Genomic DNA, 16,466 nt, shown 5'->3' with positions numbered 1-16,466 from the left:
AAAGCGTCCAAATACAATGCTAAATACAATGTAATGTAATGTAAAGACTCCAAACAAATGAAGAGTAACATCACATAAAAACATATCTCTCATTTTCTCTCTCTCTCTCTCTCTCTCTCTCTCTCTCTCTCTCTCTCTCTCTCTCTCTCTCTCTCTCTTTCTCTCTCTCTCACTCTTTCTCTCTCTCTCTCAGTTGAATTCAAAATGCTTTATTGGCATGACAAATTAGGACACTCGTATTGCCAAAGCTTCTTGGATGAACAATCGATAAACAAAAATGCAATAAATGTACAATAACTGTTGATAATCGTACACTAATTATCCCTCTCTCTCCGGTTCTCTCCCCCAGGTAAAGAGGAGTCATCGGTGGCCACCTTCAAGGGAACCGAGTTCTTCTGCTACGACCTGTCGCTGACGCCCATCCAGAGCAGCACGGACGAGATCACGCTGTCCTTCCGCACCCTGCAGCGCAACGGGCTGATGCTGCACACGGGCAAGTCGGCCGACTACGTCAACCTGTCGCTGAAGAGCGGCGCCGTCTGGCTCGTCATCAACCTGGGCTCCGGCGCCTTCGAGGCCCTGGTGGAGCCCGTCAACGGCAAGTTCAACGACAACGCCTGGCACGACGTCCGCGTCACCCGCAACCTGCGCCAGGTAACGCTCGCGGCCTGCCACCTCTCACCTCTCACCTCTGACCTTTCACCTCACCCTCGCCCTCAGGCTCGGTCCATCCCGCTTCCTGCGCAGGTAGCGCCCCCCCCCCCCCCCGCCTCCCGGTGGGAGCCGGCGCTGAGGGTTGCCGCGTCCTCTTGTGAACTCCTCAGGGTGTTTGAAACTGCGGAGAGCCTCCCTGAATCGTAGCGTAGTGGTTAAGGTACATGACCGGGACCCGCAAGGTCGGTTGTTCGATCTCTGGTGTAGCCACAATAAGCTCTGCACAGCCGCTGGGCCCTTGAGCAAGGCCCTTAACCCTGCATTGCTCCAGGGGAGGGCTGTCAGCGAAGGCCACAGCGAAGCTGTTTAAATAACGGGCAGGCCTGTCTCAGCGTGTAACCACATGAAGGGCAGGGGTTCCCTATGACCGCTTTTACGCCTTATCAACTGCTCTTAAAGTTTTCTCTCCGCGCAAGACTTTAATGCAAATTCATGTTAATACAGTAACTAACTTCTGAACAGAGACCAGTTCATTCTGGGTCGTGGAGAATTAGTGTTCATCGCCCCTGCAAAGCGGGCCGGCCCCACGGAGAGGTCGTGGGGTTCAGATCCGGGTTTTATTCGTCCGTTCGACACGGAGGCTCCAGTGAGTTTCAAACACCTGACCGATCCGAGGGTTCGGAGACGACACACGAGTGTGTCATTCTTCTGTGTTTCTAGAAGGTTCCTCACATGCCACACACCACTGTAAATATCAATGAGGAGTAAGCACAGGAGCCTCTGTCCGCCTTCACCATAACAGACGCAGATTTGACACCAGTCAATTGGCTTTTCTAGATAGCTGCAGCGAACCGCGATCAATTCCACTTACCGTCGCCTTCTCTCACATTTCCCCGCGTTTCGGTAATTGTGATTGGAACAAATGGCTTGTCGGAGCCAGTAACAGCTGTCGTAATTGGCCGATACCGTGGAACCCCCGAAGCGGACGCGTTTCACAAGTCACCTTGCTGTGCAAGTTACATACAGGAAGGAAATAAAAAAAGAATAAAAATCCTCCTTTTTTCCAAAGAGCAGCTCTGTCTCCCGCGGATATTGTGTGCGCCTGAAAGCAGGATCGCTGGTTATCGATCCCGGACGCGGGCCCTGCGATAAGTCTGGGAGGTTGATGAGGTTGTTCTTGCCGGAGACGTGATTGGTCGCTCGCTCCTCGTGAGAGATTGCGCTCAAACGGGCACCAATGAAATCAAAAACCTCTTTTTTCCCTTTCCCTTTCTCCCTTCCGGCACCGTCTGCTCGGAAGTCTACTCGAGAGGAATCTCAAACGGGGAGAAGCCGGCACACACACACACACACACTTCCTCTCTCCCCCTGGGGCGGTGTGTGTGTGTGTGTGTGTGTGTGTGTGTGTGTGTCGGTGTATGTGTGTATGTGTGTATGTCTGTGTGTGTGTGTGTGTGTGTGTCTGTGAGTGTGTGTGTGTGTGTGTCTGTCTGTCTGTGTGAGTGTGTGTGTGTGTGTGTCTGTCTGTCTCTCTGTCTGTGAGTGTGTGTGTGTGTGTGTGTCTGTCTGTCTGTCTGTGTGTGTCTGTCTGTCTGTCTCTCTGTCTGTGAGTGTGTGTGTGTGTGTGTGTATCTGTCTGTCTGTCTGTCTGTGTGTGTGTGTGTGTGTGTGTGTGTGTGTGTCTGTCTGTCTCTCTGTCTGTGAGTGTGTGTGTGTGTGTGTGTGTGTGTGTCTGTCTGTCTGTGAGTGTGTGTGTGTGTGTGTGTGTCTGTCTGTCTCTCTGTCTGTGTATATGTGTGCGTGTGTGTGTGAAACAGAGGAACACCAGGGCACAGAGAGAGAGCTGCAGAGTAATATCTGTAACTGTCAGCGCTGTCTGCTCAGCCCAGCCCTCCCCCTGACAGGCCTCTCAGAGCTCCAGGGTTTGAGAGTTTGGGGTTTGGAGAGGGAGGGAGAGGTGACAGTTTGGCGAGGGAGAGAGAGCTGCACACTGAGGTGACGGCTGTCTTCCACAGAACGCTGTGTGAGGCACTGCTGCCTTTGCCAGATCGATGCCGGAGAAGCGTTGCTCTGCTGTGTAGAACTGAATTTGATTGGCTCCTGAAGTAAATTCTCACAGGGCATTGGTCCACCCCTACACAGTGGGCGGGGGGGGTGCTTGGTACAGTCGGAGTTCCATTGTCCAATCAGGGCTGCAGTAGAGGTCAGCTGACCCAGTGATGGCCGTGTGTGCAGTACGGGTAGCGACTGGTGGAAGACCCGTTAATGTTAATATGCCCTGCACCTCGGCACTGGAGCATACTGTGAGTGTGTAAACACAATACTGAACGCACTCTCTAACAGTGGATTACTGCCAATGCATAATCTCCCTCTCTAGCTTTTATTGCAGTCTCTCCAGGGAAGTAAGTTACTGAGCTGAGCGTTTCTCCTGTTCAGACGACCGAGTGCGGTTTATAGCCAGGGGGATTCAAATGGGAGCGGTGTCACGGTCTCGCACAGAAAACCTGTGCGGTTATTGATCCCGACACGCGACCGCTAACCGCGCAGCCGGACCGCCGCGGTCCACCCCGAGCTTCGACCGCAGGCGCGGTGTTCAACCGCGCACGGGCAGGTAAACCGATCGCGGGAGACCGGAGCGTGGGCCGGAGCCTGCAGACGGTGGCGTTAGCGGTTCAGGTATCGGCGCTAATCGATGCTAACAGGGAGATGAAGCGGCCCCGGGGCCACACCGCGATATCGATGGCCGTGACATCATTACGCCCGTGACATCATCAGACGCTGACATCATCGTGGGCACTGACAGCTCCTGGTCCTTGTGGAGCCCGTACCTCGCCGTCCGCCATCCGCCGTCTCCACGGAAACGGAGCGCGAGTCCACTTAGCCGGCCCGAGATTGATGTGGGGACCGTAATACCTCTGTCTCGTCCCCGGGGAGAGTCTGAGTTAGCACGATATATCCACTTGTGGACATGTGAGATAAACACATCGCAAAAGACTGCTTGAACTGCAATGAGCAGTATTTATTTAAGTTCATGTTCTGTCAAATTGATTGACTATTCATGTGCGATTTCTTTAACAAAAGCATGTTGGAAGTAATGCATTTAATGTTTTATATTCAGTGAGCATAGGCTATTCATTGCCTGGGGTCTATGTTAGCCGTGTACCTAAAGCAGGAAGACATTAGAAGGGTGCACACGTCAATGTTTGTTTATCGCAGGTCATATCGTCTTCGCAATATTCAACAACGTTATCTAATATTTTCCTCATATGGTGCAGCCCTAGCCCACATCACCGCTGACGCCCGCCAGGAGAGGAGCTCCCCGAAACCTGCCCCACCCCCAGCAGGCCCTGGGCTACAGCTCCTCAGTGTCATTACCCTGCTGGATCCACTCCAACACCCACACAAACAGAGTAAAACAGAGTAAAAACTGAGTAAACATAGCTATAGATTACCGTCTGGCACACCAGGCAAGAGTGAGCTCAACTTCGCCTCTTTTCATCGAGGAAAGGAAGACCTGCCAAAGTTAACAGAGACCGGACAGGCCTCCCAAATCTTTAATGCTCATGGTAAATATATAACCCAAAGGAAATGGATGGATATAAGGATCGATAATCCTTTATGAAACAGGCCAAATAAATAAATAAAGTAATAGAAATTGGGCTTGGCTGGCTGATGTCAACAGCCAGAGAGCTCCACCTAGTGGTGAGCTTAAAATCTGTCTATACCGAGAGGGAGAGGTTTGGCAATATTGCCAGAGTTGAAAGTTTTTTATACCATGCACTCAATCAGGGACTGCTCTTTATGCACAGTTTGTATGCATATTTACATGTGCATATTTTCTAAGGTTAGAAATCATACATGAATTTTATGAGAATTGAATTTACTTCCTGGTTCTACTCCAGGCCGGAGCTTCAGCTGTGGCTCTTTGTGATGTCATAATCGTTGCAGAACTCTGAGATGAATTAGAATCTTAGCCCATTCGCTGGAATGCAGAGGCAAATAATTCTCTCCCACATAAATTCCTTTCTCAACAAAGACTGCCATTTCAGTCCAAGATGCTCAGTTGTGTAAGAAAGGATGGAATCGACCATTGAACTAATTGAATTGAAGACATTCTGAATTCATCAGCTATGCACCCTCTGGACCTCGGTATGGACGGCACTGTATCCTGCTGTAACTTGGCAGAAAAAAAAGGTTAAGCATTTAAATGATTTTTTTACATAAAGCGAGTGACAGAGTAGGTTTCAGCCCGAGTAGAATGTACTGTATAGTGTAGTTCCTGAGATTAATACTAGAGACTCGTGTCCCCCTACAGGGGACAGTAATGAATTGCCGGGTCTGAGGAAGACATTATTAAGAGACGGTGTAGGTGATATTGGCTTCCACGCTTACAGATGCAGGGCTGCTGAGATAAATGAGATTCGAACCCGCAGCCAGGAGCCTGTGTGCGGTGTGCACTATATCACATCTTATCTCACAGAATAACCTCAGAAATACAGTGACAGTGGAGGTACATCTTTGTTCTTCAACAATCAATGTACCGTGAAAGTACAGTAATGTTCTCTTTGAGTACAAATGAGTATGTTTCTAAGCAAAAATGTTACAAGTTCATTATATATTGCTGGCTTAGGGCACAGTGTTATGTACCTACAGGGTACCGCCCCAGTGACAAGCATTTGCACCTTTTTATGCAGTTTTCGTACCTTTTATTTCTGAGTGTTCTGAGCACAGAACACCTATTTACTACACGCAGTGTAGTGTTTAGCCCGGGGGATTAAAACAGGGTTAAAATCTCTTCCACTGAAAAAAACGTATGCGGTCATTGATCTCGACATGCAACTGTGCGCTAAAATCCCTTGCTTTGATTGGTTTCCCCTTTTCCTCCTTATTAACACTGAGGACTCAGCTTCAACCAGCCCTAGCTTCAGCCAAACACAGCTTCAGCTCTCCCTCCAGCAAACTCGGAAGCAGAAACGACCGACCAATTAATCTCTTCCCTTTAATTAATTAACCCCCGTCTGCCTCCTCTCCTGCAATTTGTCACCTAGCAACAGGGCTGTGTTGTTTAATCCTGCGCGGTGCAGCTGTGGGGCAGAGTTAACCATTTCTGCCCCACACACCCACTCCAGAATCATTCACCTGTCACTCTCCACTCCAGAGATACGTTATTCGTTACTCTCTCTCTCTCTCTCTCTCTCTCTGTCTGTCTGTCTCTCTCTGTCTCTGTCTCTGTCTCTGTCTCTGTCTCTCTCTGTCTCTGTCTCTGTCTCTGTCTCTGTCTCTGTCTCTCGCTCTCTATCGGGTCAAGTGGTGCTGACGCCAAATCCTGTGACCGGCCGTTTGCCGTGTCATCAGTTGTAGGGGATACAGACATCCTTTCTCTCGGTTTCTAAATTGATGCTTAATTATTTACATGAAAGGCTCTGTGCCTTTCGGCAGACAGTAGTGGGTAAAGTGCTGACCGAAAGGTTGTTGGTTCAAGTCCCAGTGTAGACATGATAAGATCTATGCAGCTTTTTGGCCCCTGAGCAAGGCCCTTAACCCCCACATTGCTCCCCTGCCTAGTCTAACCAACTGTTAGTCGCTTCAGATAACAGCGTCAGCTAAATTACGGTAGTACAATGTTGATTTATTTATTGCACAGTGAGCCCAACAGCGTGTACATTTAGGAGCGTGAGTGATCTGCTGTGGGTGCCAGACAGGAAGTGACTGTAGGAAGTGGAAATGAAAGCGTGTGAACAGATGTGCTCTTTTTTCTGCCTCTTCGTCTCCATTCTCTCTGTTAACACAGTGCCCACGGAGGGTGCCTGTCGCCTCCCTCTCATCTGTCTAAAACACATCTCTGTTATTCCTCTCAGTAACTCTCCCACACTTACTCTCTCTCTATTTCTATCTCTCTCTCTCTTTCTCCCTCTCATCTGTCTCAAACACATCTGTTCTTCCTCTCAGTAACTGTCCCACACTTACTCTCTCTCTCTCTCTGTCTCTGTCTCTTTCTCTGTCTCTCTCTCTCGCTCTATATCTATTTTGCTCTGTCTCTCTCTATTTCTCTCTCTGTGTCAGTCTATCTTTCTTTCTCTCTCTTGCTCTATCTCTTTCTCGAGCTACCTCTCTAACACAGAGACACAAACACTTGAATGTACACACACACAATTATACACGCACTCACACAAAAAACACCCAGTAAATCTTGGACTCCAGTATGGTACAGAGTGCAGGAAGGAGAGAGAGAGAGTAGGAGGAATGGAGAGAGTGAGAAAGGCAAGGACAAAAGGAGGAGAATCTTAGGTCTATTATAGGTCATGTCATTAGCGTTTTTAAATGACAGGTTCCCGGGTTCCTGTAATTGCAGTGGCAATTAAATGATAATAGGGGGATGAGAGCGTTCACGTCTCCATCTTAGAGCTGTTCTGATATTCTGCTTCGCCTGAGTCTTTGAAAGTCAATCATATATCTTTGTAAATTAAAAAGTAAAAAGTCACTGGCAGTCTCTGAGAACTGCAGCTGTATGTTATTGCTCAGTTTCCACTAGTGTGTGAACAATTTTTTAATGATTTTTGTAGTTTTATGTGAATACATCCCATCCCTGACAGCGGCACTCCAGAGAACATTGTTTGTTGAAGCATTGTGGTTTATAGAGTGCTTTGAGTTATAATTCTGCCTTTTTCATTTTAATTCCTTTGTGTTTGAAGCCTGAGACGTTGGCCTGGTGCTTCTGCGCTCTCAGGGAGAGCTGTGGGGTAGTTAAGCGGTGTAAGTGGATTTAGGGTCTGCCTTTACATGGGTATCAGCACACACACACACATGCACACACACATACACGCACACGCGCACATGCACACACGCACACACACCCACGCGCACACACACATTTGTTCTATAATGATCGAGTTTCCCGAATGTACCCTGAAAGTACAGTAAAGTACAGCAGTGCCACGCATTTAGTCTTTAGTCAGATTTAACCTGCTCCTTTCCCCACTGGACGACAGCACTTTTCTTTCTTTTTTCCTTTCACTCCGATATTCCTCTGTCTGTGGTATCCCGATCCCACCTGCAGCGTTGTATTTCGTAGGAATCTGAGGGTGAATTATTGAAAGCCCATCCGTTCTGTGTACCTGACCCCTCTCTTTTTAGCTTAATGCACCACGACCAGCAGAACAGGACAGAAAGCCTGAAAGAATTCAACAGAGGCTGATAAAAAGGGAAACTAACGTTGGACACAAAGGCTAGCCATTTAGTCCTTATGGTGAATTACAGGCAGTTCAGTCTGTGTTTTTAATTATTACCTATTTTTTCATCAGGGAACATTTTCCTTGCCCTCTGAATCATTGTGCACACTGTTCAGTGTACTCTGTGCAGCTCACAGAAGTGCAGGGAAGAGCACGATCAAAAAAGGGTTAGGGTTACATAAATATAACCACAACAAAAAGCAGCCAAAAGACAACACAGGTGCATTGCAAGTGAGGCATTAAGGCTGTGATCTTTTCACTCTTCTGTTTGTGTGTTTTCTGTTGATTATATAATGATTATAGCCAGACTATTGTTTCTTAACGCTTACTGTATGATTATAATCCGACTATTGCTTGTTTACCTTTATGATTATAATCAGACTATTGTTATTTTACCCTTGCTGTATGATTATAATCAGATCATGGCTTCTTTACCTTTTTGATTATAATCAGACTCTCCTGGTCTGGCTCTGTGTGGAGGTGGACAGAGGCTTCAGTATGTAAATGGCTCCATCATAAGCGTATTCGACCGAGAAGAAGGCTGACTATGATTAAGCCAGATTCCACGGGCCGTTGAGCCGTAATGGCGCCCTGTGCTTACCTCTGAGAGATCGTCTAAGTACCTGTTAGTAGCCAGCGTTTAGACTGTTTATTCACAACACATCAGCTGCTGCCATCACATGGCGTCACATCTTATTACTTTACTTTAAAAATGTATATCACACTTCAATGAATGGCACAAGGTGAAGGTCAGAGTTCAAGGGTTCAGTGGACCTGACCGGATCATTGAAATCACACTCTCTCTGTCTAACCCCTTCTCTTTCTCCCGCCATTTAGCCCGGTCCATTTCGCCTCCGTTTCCACATATTGTTGTTGGCAGCGTTATGATTGTAACTACTGGGATCAATTTGTCTGAACACTTCCATTTAGCTTGTACTTGCTCCTCCTGTCTCTGTTACCATCTGTCAGAAAATAACTCACTTTTCTCATCACGACATTAAAAGAAGATTGGCCATTCTCATTGCAAAAAGGATCGATTAACTGCTTACTGTAATTTCAGAGTCCCTCAACCCCTCCCTCTCCTCCTTTCACCAACCACGCCCCTTCTAAGAACTAGCCTATCGGAGTAACTTATCATACTGCTCTGCTCTGCTTTCCCCTCCCCCATCCATCTCCCTCCCACTCTAAGCTCCGCCCCTCTCCCACCCCACTGAAACCTTATGTGAAAATTGATTTTGCTAACTCTTGTCTTTTACTAACAAAATGCTTCAGAATGTTCAAGTTTTTCCCTTTTTTTTTTCTTCCAACCTTCTCCTTTATTAATTTTAAAACAACTAACATTGTCTCATTCACGGAATGTGACCCATCCGTCGTTTTTTTTGTTCTACTTGCGTACATACTAACCAAAATAACAGTGCTGGTTTGATTTTTATTTGATTTTGTTTTACCCCAACCCCCATTAATTTCTGCAGATAGATATTACAAAACAGATTTCCAATTATTTCTTTATTTCTTTATTTGGATTATATGCATCATTTGGAACTAAAACAAACAAAACAAAACAACCATACCAATTTTTTTATTTTTTTATTTTTCTTTTTTCCAGATTGATTGGTTGGTTTCTAATCACCTTTTTACAAACAAGCCTGTTTTTGCAACATGAAGGCTAGATTTGGGTCGAGTTTTTTTTTGTTCTTTTTTTCTTTTTTTCCCAGGTATCGTGCCCATTATTGAGTTCACAGTTTGTCCTTCTTTCTTTTCCTTTCTCCCTCCCCTGTTTTCTCCCCAAGCACGCAGGCATTGGACACGCTATGGTAAACAAACTGCATTATATGGTAGATATCATTCTAATTGTCTAGTTTGGTTTGCCCTGGGTTCCTTCTCTCTGTTTTCCTTTTTTGCTTTTTTAATGTAAAACAAAGCAAGAACACAAGCTCATCAGTTCCAAGGTGGCCAGCAGACGATTCATTTCAGTTGTTAATTTTTGAGTTTGTCTTACCCTTAATTTCTGTTGAGTACACGTGCTCTCCACCTCAATCTCCCCCTTCCCCGCATCCTCCAGTTTAATCAGAACCAACCAAACCGACGGAAGCCGCGCACACACACGATGAAGTCACTCCCTCCCGATAATCGAAATAAAACAACACTATAATACTTCATGAAGAAGAATACGAACTTATTTATTTTGTTTGCCTTCCCAATGGTATTTTCCCACAGACTATATCCGTATGAAGAAATAAAGAATAATACCAGGTTAAAGATAACAGACGTTCAATTGATTATGTTTTTTTTTTTAAAACGTATCTCTGTTTTAATTTTTTAATTTTTATTTGTTACTTTCTCTGAAAGTGAACGAACACAGTGGACACCAGGAGCTATAACGCAATTATGAAAATAACTCCAGCGACAGGCAATAGGAGTGTGTATAAACTTTATGCATTTTATATAATACCAGACCACATATTGCACTTATGTCTCATGTCATCTTGTAGCCCTTATTTTGGCTATTCTAGATTCATACAAAATACAAAAGAAAGGCCCACATATTTGTTATTAGACTATGTGCCATGAGGTTGGAATAAAACGAAATTGAATAAAATTGCAACTGTCTTCTGAAATGTTTCAAAACGGAGATTTAATTTCGCAAACGGACAGATATTAGCGGATGAATAATATTTTCCGCGGGACTCGCCCTTGCTTTAGAGATTATACATGGTGAAGGCAGTGCTTCTTCCAAATACTTTTCGCACGTTTGTAATTCATCCAGGTTTGTGGTGCCACTTGTTAACGGACGCACTCCATTGGCACTGAGATTATAGCTGCGCTCGCACTCCTAGATTTAGGTGTATGACTTCCTTACAGTCTAAAACGAACCTCAAACACGACCTGACCCCATTAACACCGCCGCACTGACGGATGGCAGTGACGGGAGTATGATTTAGGGAATCGCCCGGTCAGGACTGCCTTTTAATCAAACGCCAGCGGCTGCGTTTTATGCTCGGTAAAGCACAGAGGCCTTGTGCGCGCACGTCCAGCTAACGTTCATTATGCGGACACTAAACGGAACCTTCTCTGAGGTATGCGCACTATTCTCTATTATTATTATTATAATTATTATTATTATTATTAGTAGTAGTAGTAGTAGTAGTGGTAGTGGTGGTGGTGGTGGTAATTTTAGTAGCAATTCTGTCAGCAATCAGCATCTTTATAAATAATATTAATAACCACAATACAGATGCTCTAATACACCTTACAAAGCTGCCATCATAAAACAAATATAGTTTCTGGCAATAAGTACCATAAGACCAAAAGGAAAAAAACAGCAAACATGTCAAGATGATGTATTGCGTTCCTATAGTGAAATCAGCCAATGAAATGGGTATGGCTGTTTTAGAATTAGAATTTATTTGCCCGTTTGACATAAGACAATAAAGTAGTGTAATAAAGGTGATGGAGATGGAGAGCTTGTGCTGTCGGTACTCAGTCCAACTCCGTAAGGAACGGGAGCCCAATAATTTGTCCAGCCAGCAAATTTTTTAATTTTTTGTCTTAGCACCACCCCCTTGTTTTTGTTGAGTGTCTCCACGGCAACACTGCTCTGGTTTCTAGTCAGTCACTGGACTGGAATCGCAAATGTTTCATTGACTGTGGACGTCGTTTAATTTAAAATGTATTTAAATTAGAATTTTAAATGAGTGCAAACCGAATGGCACTGTGACCAATGACGATCGCCCGACGGAGTATAAACCAGCCTTAACTCCTCCTCCTACTGCCTGTCGCTGGACCGATTGGCAGGGGGGTGTGTTGACTCCGCCCAGCCACCCTGCCCCTCCTCCTCTGCTCAGGACCGGACTAATGAGGTCTCTGGATCCATCTTATCTGTGTCCGATCCACTCTCACCATCAACACTAACACTAACTCTCTCAAAGTCTATTCCTGGTATCACCCCCCTTCCTCCCGCATGCAACGGTCGACTATCTTTTATTTATTTATTTTTCTACAGTTATAATTAAAATTTTCAGAGACTTTTTTTTGGGTATATATGTATGTGCATATATGCAGATCATGCATGCTGCATACATATATACAATTGTTTTGTTTCTATTATTCCCAAGAAGGATTCTGAACTCCTTTAACAAAATGTACCTTTACTGTACGTTTGCCTACCTTTTTTGTTATCCTTTTCTTTTTATGGACCTCAAAAACAACGTACTGAAACAACCGATGACCTCACACCCCGGCCTGCTGTACTAATGAAGGGAACATGACAATAAGACAGATTCTCGGAGAGGAATGGAGGGGCGGAGTGCTGTTGTTCATTTTCAAAAAGAATGGAGGTCTGGGTGATGTGCACCTGGGCGGGGGGGGGGGGGATTTTTTAACCTAAATGCTCCTCCAATCAATGTTGAAAATAAATACCTGGCCCCTCCTCCATTCCTCTTCCTATTCCCTCACCCCCCCTCCCACCCCCACCCCTACCCCCCCTACCAACAGTTTCCATAGCCATCTTTTTCTTTTGTGTAACCCCGTTGGTTTTTCTTTACTCTTACTCAGTTTGAGTTTGAGTTTTTTGATGTACTTTTGTTTGTCTTTGCATCCTGTGGCATGCTTTTACAGCCCTCCCATCCTCACTGCACACGCGTGTCATCCTTTTACCCGCTGGTGTGTGCATGCACGCACACCTGTGAGCGTGTGTGTGTGTTTGCGTGTGTGCGTTGGTTGGAAGGTGTGGGTTTTTTTTGCCTCGTTAATCTCACTTTATTTTTTTACGTTGATTTGTTGTTGTTGTTTACTTAATTTTCTCGTTGTAATGAGTTTTCTTTCATGAATTTTTGTCGCTTCCTTTGCTGTCACCGGTATATGGTTTCTGTTGGCATGCTTATTTTAATGGAACTCCTCTCATTATTTTAAATATATATCTCACACCCACATTAACACGCATGGCTTAAGTACATTCGTTAGCTTGAATGGATCATTTTGTTTCTTAACCAAACCGAACAGAGAAAAACTACAAAACACAAATCCAATCAATTTTGCAAATTGAATCAGCGAGAATATTAAGAAACATATTTTTCTGACTCCAACTCCTATTTTACTAAATTTTCTAAAAACTCTTACTAATACTACTGGTTGAATCAAACCTTTGTTATAACTGTACTAACAACCATTTTTGTGTCTGACTCTCCCTAACTTACTAAAGTACTAACCGACTCAATTCACCACCCCCCTCCTCCCCCTACCCTCAACCCTTAACCCCAAACTACCAACACAAAGAACAAATTCTCGAAATCTCCTAACCCATACTCCTTTCCCTAACCTACATTCCAGAGGAAATCTCACAGCATACATTCTCTTTTTCCTCCCTCAGATATCTCTGTTACTAACACAGGAACAGGAAGTAGAACACTCTACAAACAGGAAATGGCCTTGGAGATTCCAAGTGGAGCATCTTCAAAGTCCCAGAATTTGCTAAAACCCAAATTCCTTTAGCATCCAGATGTTAGCGTCTAATTTAGTCACGCTAACAGTGGTTCAGCTGCCAGCCACCATCTGGAGTACCTGCCAGAGACCAGACCTCCACGCCAGCAGGGGGCCTCACTGCCCAATACAGTCTGTGAAAGTGTTGGATGACACAGTCCATCCACAGCATCAATAAGTGAGGCTTTCAAAATGGCTGCTGAGAATCGTTATTTAATTTGTGTAACCATTGTGTGATGGTTGTAAGTGCTACAGGATGTTTGATGGTTGTAAGTGCTACAGTATGTTTGATACTTAATAAAGGTCCTGGAATTTGGCTCGATATTTCATGAGGTAAGTAGAAGCTTTATGCTGAAAATCTGAATCCCTTGCATAATTTTTTTGTTTGTTTGTTTGTTTTTTGTTAATATTTTTAAGAAGGGGTCAGATGGGGAGGTATTTTAGTATATCCACGCACGTATGTGTTAGAAAAGTCTTCTTATCCAGTGACATTGCAAGACGTCTCATCCGCAGCCAAAGCAGGTGAGTGATTGTCAAGGTAAGACTGTCAGTCTCTCCACGCCAAGGTTTTCCCATCAAGAGACACCAAAAAAAAAAGCTAAAATTAGATCCAGGGCTGCGAAAACGTCACCTAATCCTAGACCGTAAAATGCTGTGTGCTAAATCAACTCTAACATGAGCATATCCACATCCAAAATGGAAATAGCAGTTCAGTGTCAGGGTACCTGATCTGTGGTACAGACAGTGCTGATTCTGCTGTGGTATGATTGCGTGTCTGGGTTCCTTTCTGCTAGATCCGCTCAGACGTAGTGAATATGTTTTCATTTTTAACTGATTAATACATTTTGTTGCGTATTTTGTTGAAGCAGTTGGGTTTTCTCAGTGGGAGAAGACATCAGGGTTTAAACCTACTAGTTTAATACATCAAATGTTACCATCTCAACCTATAGGCTAGCGATGGATGGGCATCCCCCTGTAGCTGAGTTCCTCCCGAGATTTCTTCCCATCGGGGAGTTTTTTCTCGCCACTTGTTTGAGGGTTTTTCTCTCCATAAGGGAGTAATTTCCTCATAAGCTACTTGGGGACTTAGGGCTGGTGTTTCTTCCTCTGTAAAGCATCTTTGTTACAGTCTAGTCTCCTGTGAAAAAGTGCTATACAAATTGAATTGAATTGAATTGAATTGTCTCTTTAGGCACAAACTCACTGTCAACCATGTTAAACAGAATCATTTATCTCGATTTCCAGAGAATTGCCCAGAACGGTGAACTCCGTCTTTGTGTAGACAGATCTTTCCTTGGTGCACTGTTGACCCGGGCATTTGCGAGCTCTGTCTCAGAGTTGATGGACTTCAGGTTTCAGGTTGACTCCTCTGTTTAATCACAATGCGCTCTGGGATGCTTCTCTCAATCCGTCAGTTTAATCTCTCTGAACAAAGAAATTCATCTTTAAACACATTTTCCTTGGCAGGGAAGTTCTTCCCATGCGAATACATTGATTATATATGACTGCTATTCAGTTAAACTGAGTTCTGTTGGCTAAGTGCTTAATATGAGCAAGGGCCGCACAAGCCAATTTAACATGTTTTCACGGATAGTCTGTTTTCTGTTTTATAGAGTCTTCCTTTATCGGGGCTGATGGATCTTCGATTGATTTCCTTGCTCAGCAAGTTCAGTGACAAAGTGAAACTTTTTGACAGAAAAACAGTCTTTTTGGTCACATAGAGACAGTGGGTGAGAGACGGAGAAGATGCAATTAATTACTGTCTCAGTCTGAGTAATGATGCACAAGAAAAGATTATTTATATTAATGCTCTTGGATATAAACTTAAAATGTAATCTGAAAGACAAGCAGTATAGTATTATAGTACATTTAAATCCCTTTATTAAAAAGGCATTTCCAAAGCCAGTGAGGCCCACAGGGCTAGATCTAATGCAGATTTCTCTGGTATGAGACCCTGAAGTAAGTCAGGCAGACTCTCCCATGCAGTCATTATTCACCGTATACAGTGCAGTCCGTAAGTATCTGGACAGCGGTATAATTTCTGTTCTTTTGGCTCTGTACTCCCAGCACATTTGGATTTGAAATGAAACGATGAATATGAAAGACTGTCACCTTTAATTTGAGGGCATTTACATTTTAGGTTATTTCCATATCGAATGGTCCATTAAGGAATTACATTATTTATTTTTATACATAGTCTCTTCATTTTAGGAGACCAAAAGTAATTGGACAGTTTACTTTACAACCGTTTCACTTCCTTAGAGCGGGTATAAGAAATCTTTTGATTCTAAGCTTTTGATTGACTTTGGACCAGAGTTGTGCCAATGACAGTATGAGATTTGGACCAAACAGCTTATATCAGCTGACAGCTCTAGAAATGATGCTGGTTTACTCCTGGACTTGAGCACAGTACATTGTTAGGACACACTTGCAGTCTGCAGCTGTAGCTGGTGCATAGATGAATGTCTGATCAAGGCTTTATTGAGGTAATTAAATAATTAAAAGCAGAAGTCCTGAAGCGGATCGGCCCTTGCTGTGAACCCCTGGCTAATAGTAACAGACTGCAGTGTATCTTTAGCAGGGGTGTCAAACTCCAGTCCTGGAGTTATGCTGGTTTTTGTGGTTTCCTTTCAATCAGCAGCCAATTAAGACCTTGAGAACAAGGTGTGTGGACTCTTTAGCCAATGAAAGACATTGAAATGTATCTCTCGTGCTGAAACACACCAAAAACCAGCAGACACTGCAGCCCTCCAGGACTGGAGCTTGACACCCCTGCTTTAGAGAGTGCTGAGCAGAGAGGCTTTGGACAGCACGTATCTCTTTTTCAGATTTTCACCCCAAACTCTCACATTTACCTCACATGCGTCCCCTGTTCCGCCCACACACAAACACCAGGAAGGCTGGTGTGAAAGCAGAGGCAAAGGCAAGCGAGACGGTGACATTTTTACACCGTACAGACCATGCAGTGCCACAGGAGAGATGTGTGTGAGCTTTTATTTATAGATATCACAAGATCCTGCAGCAGGTACGAAGATCATTTCACTGCTGTGGCAGGTATTACAGTTCTGTATTTTTCTTGCTGATGCGACAAAAATACTGTGTAAT

The 16,466-nt window shown here is 44.4% G+C and overlaps 1 protein-coding gene across 6 annotated transcripts in view; it reads left to right on the top strand.

Annotated features, from left to right (window-relative positions):
• The window catches only part of nrxn2a (neurexin 2a), a 612,560-nt gene that overhangs the window by 210,059 nt on the left and 386,035 nt on the right, over nt 1-16,466 (top strand). For all 6 annotated transcript variants that reach the window (XM_061248027.1, XM_061248028.1, XM_061248026.1 and 3 more), the window contains one exon: nt 350-654. In XM_061248027.1, the coding sequence (XP_061104011.1) occupies nt 350-654 (305 nt within the window). The remainder of the gene's footprint in view (nt 1-349; nt 655-16,466) is intronic.

The sequence above is a fragment of the Conger conger genome, chromosome 7 (assembly GCF_963514075.1).
Source record: "Conger conger chromosome 7, fConCon1.1, whole genome shotgun sequence".
Lineage (NCBI taxonomy): Eukaryota > Metazoa > Chordata > Actinopteri > Anguilliformes > Congridae > Conger > Conger conger.
This window is presented reverse-complemented; position numbering and strand designations above follow the sequence as displayed.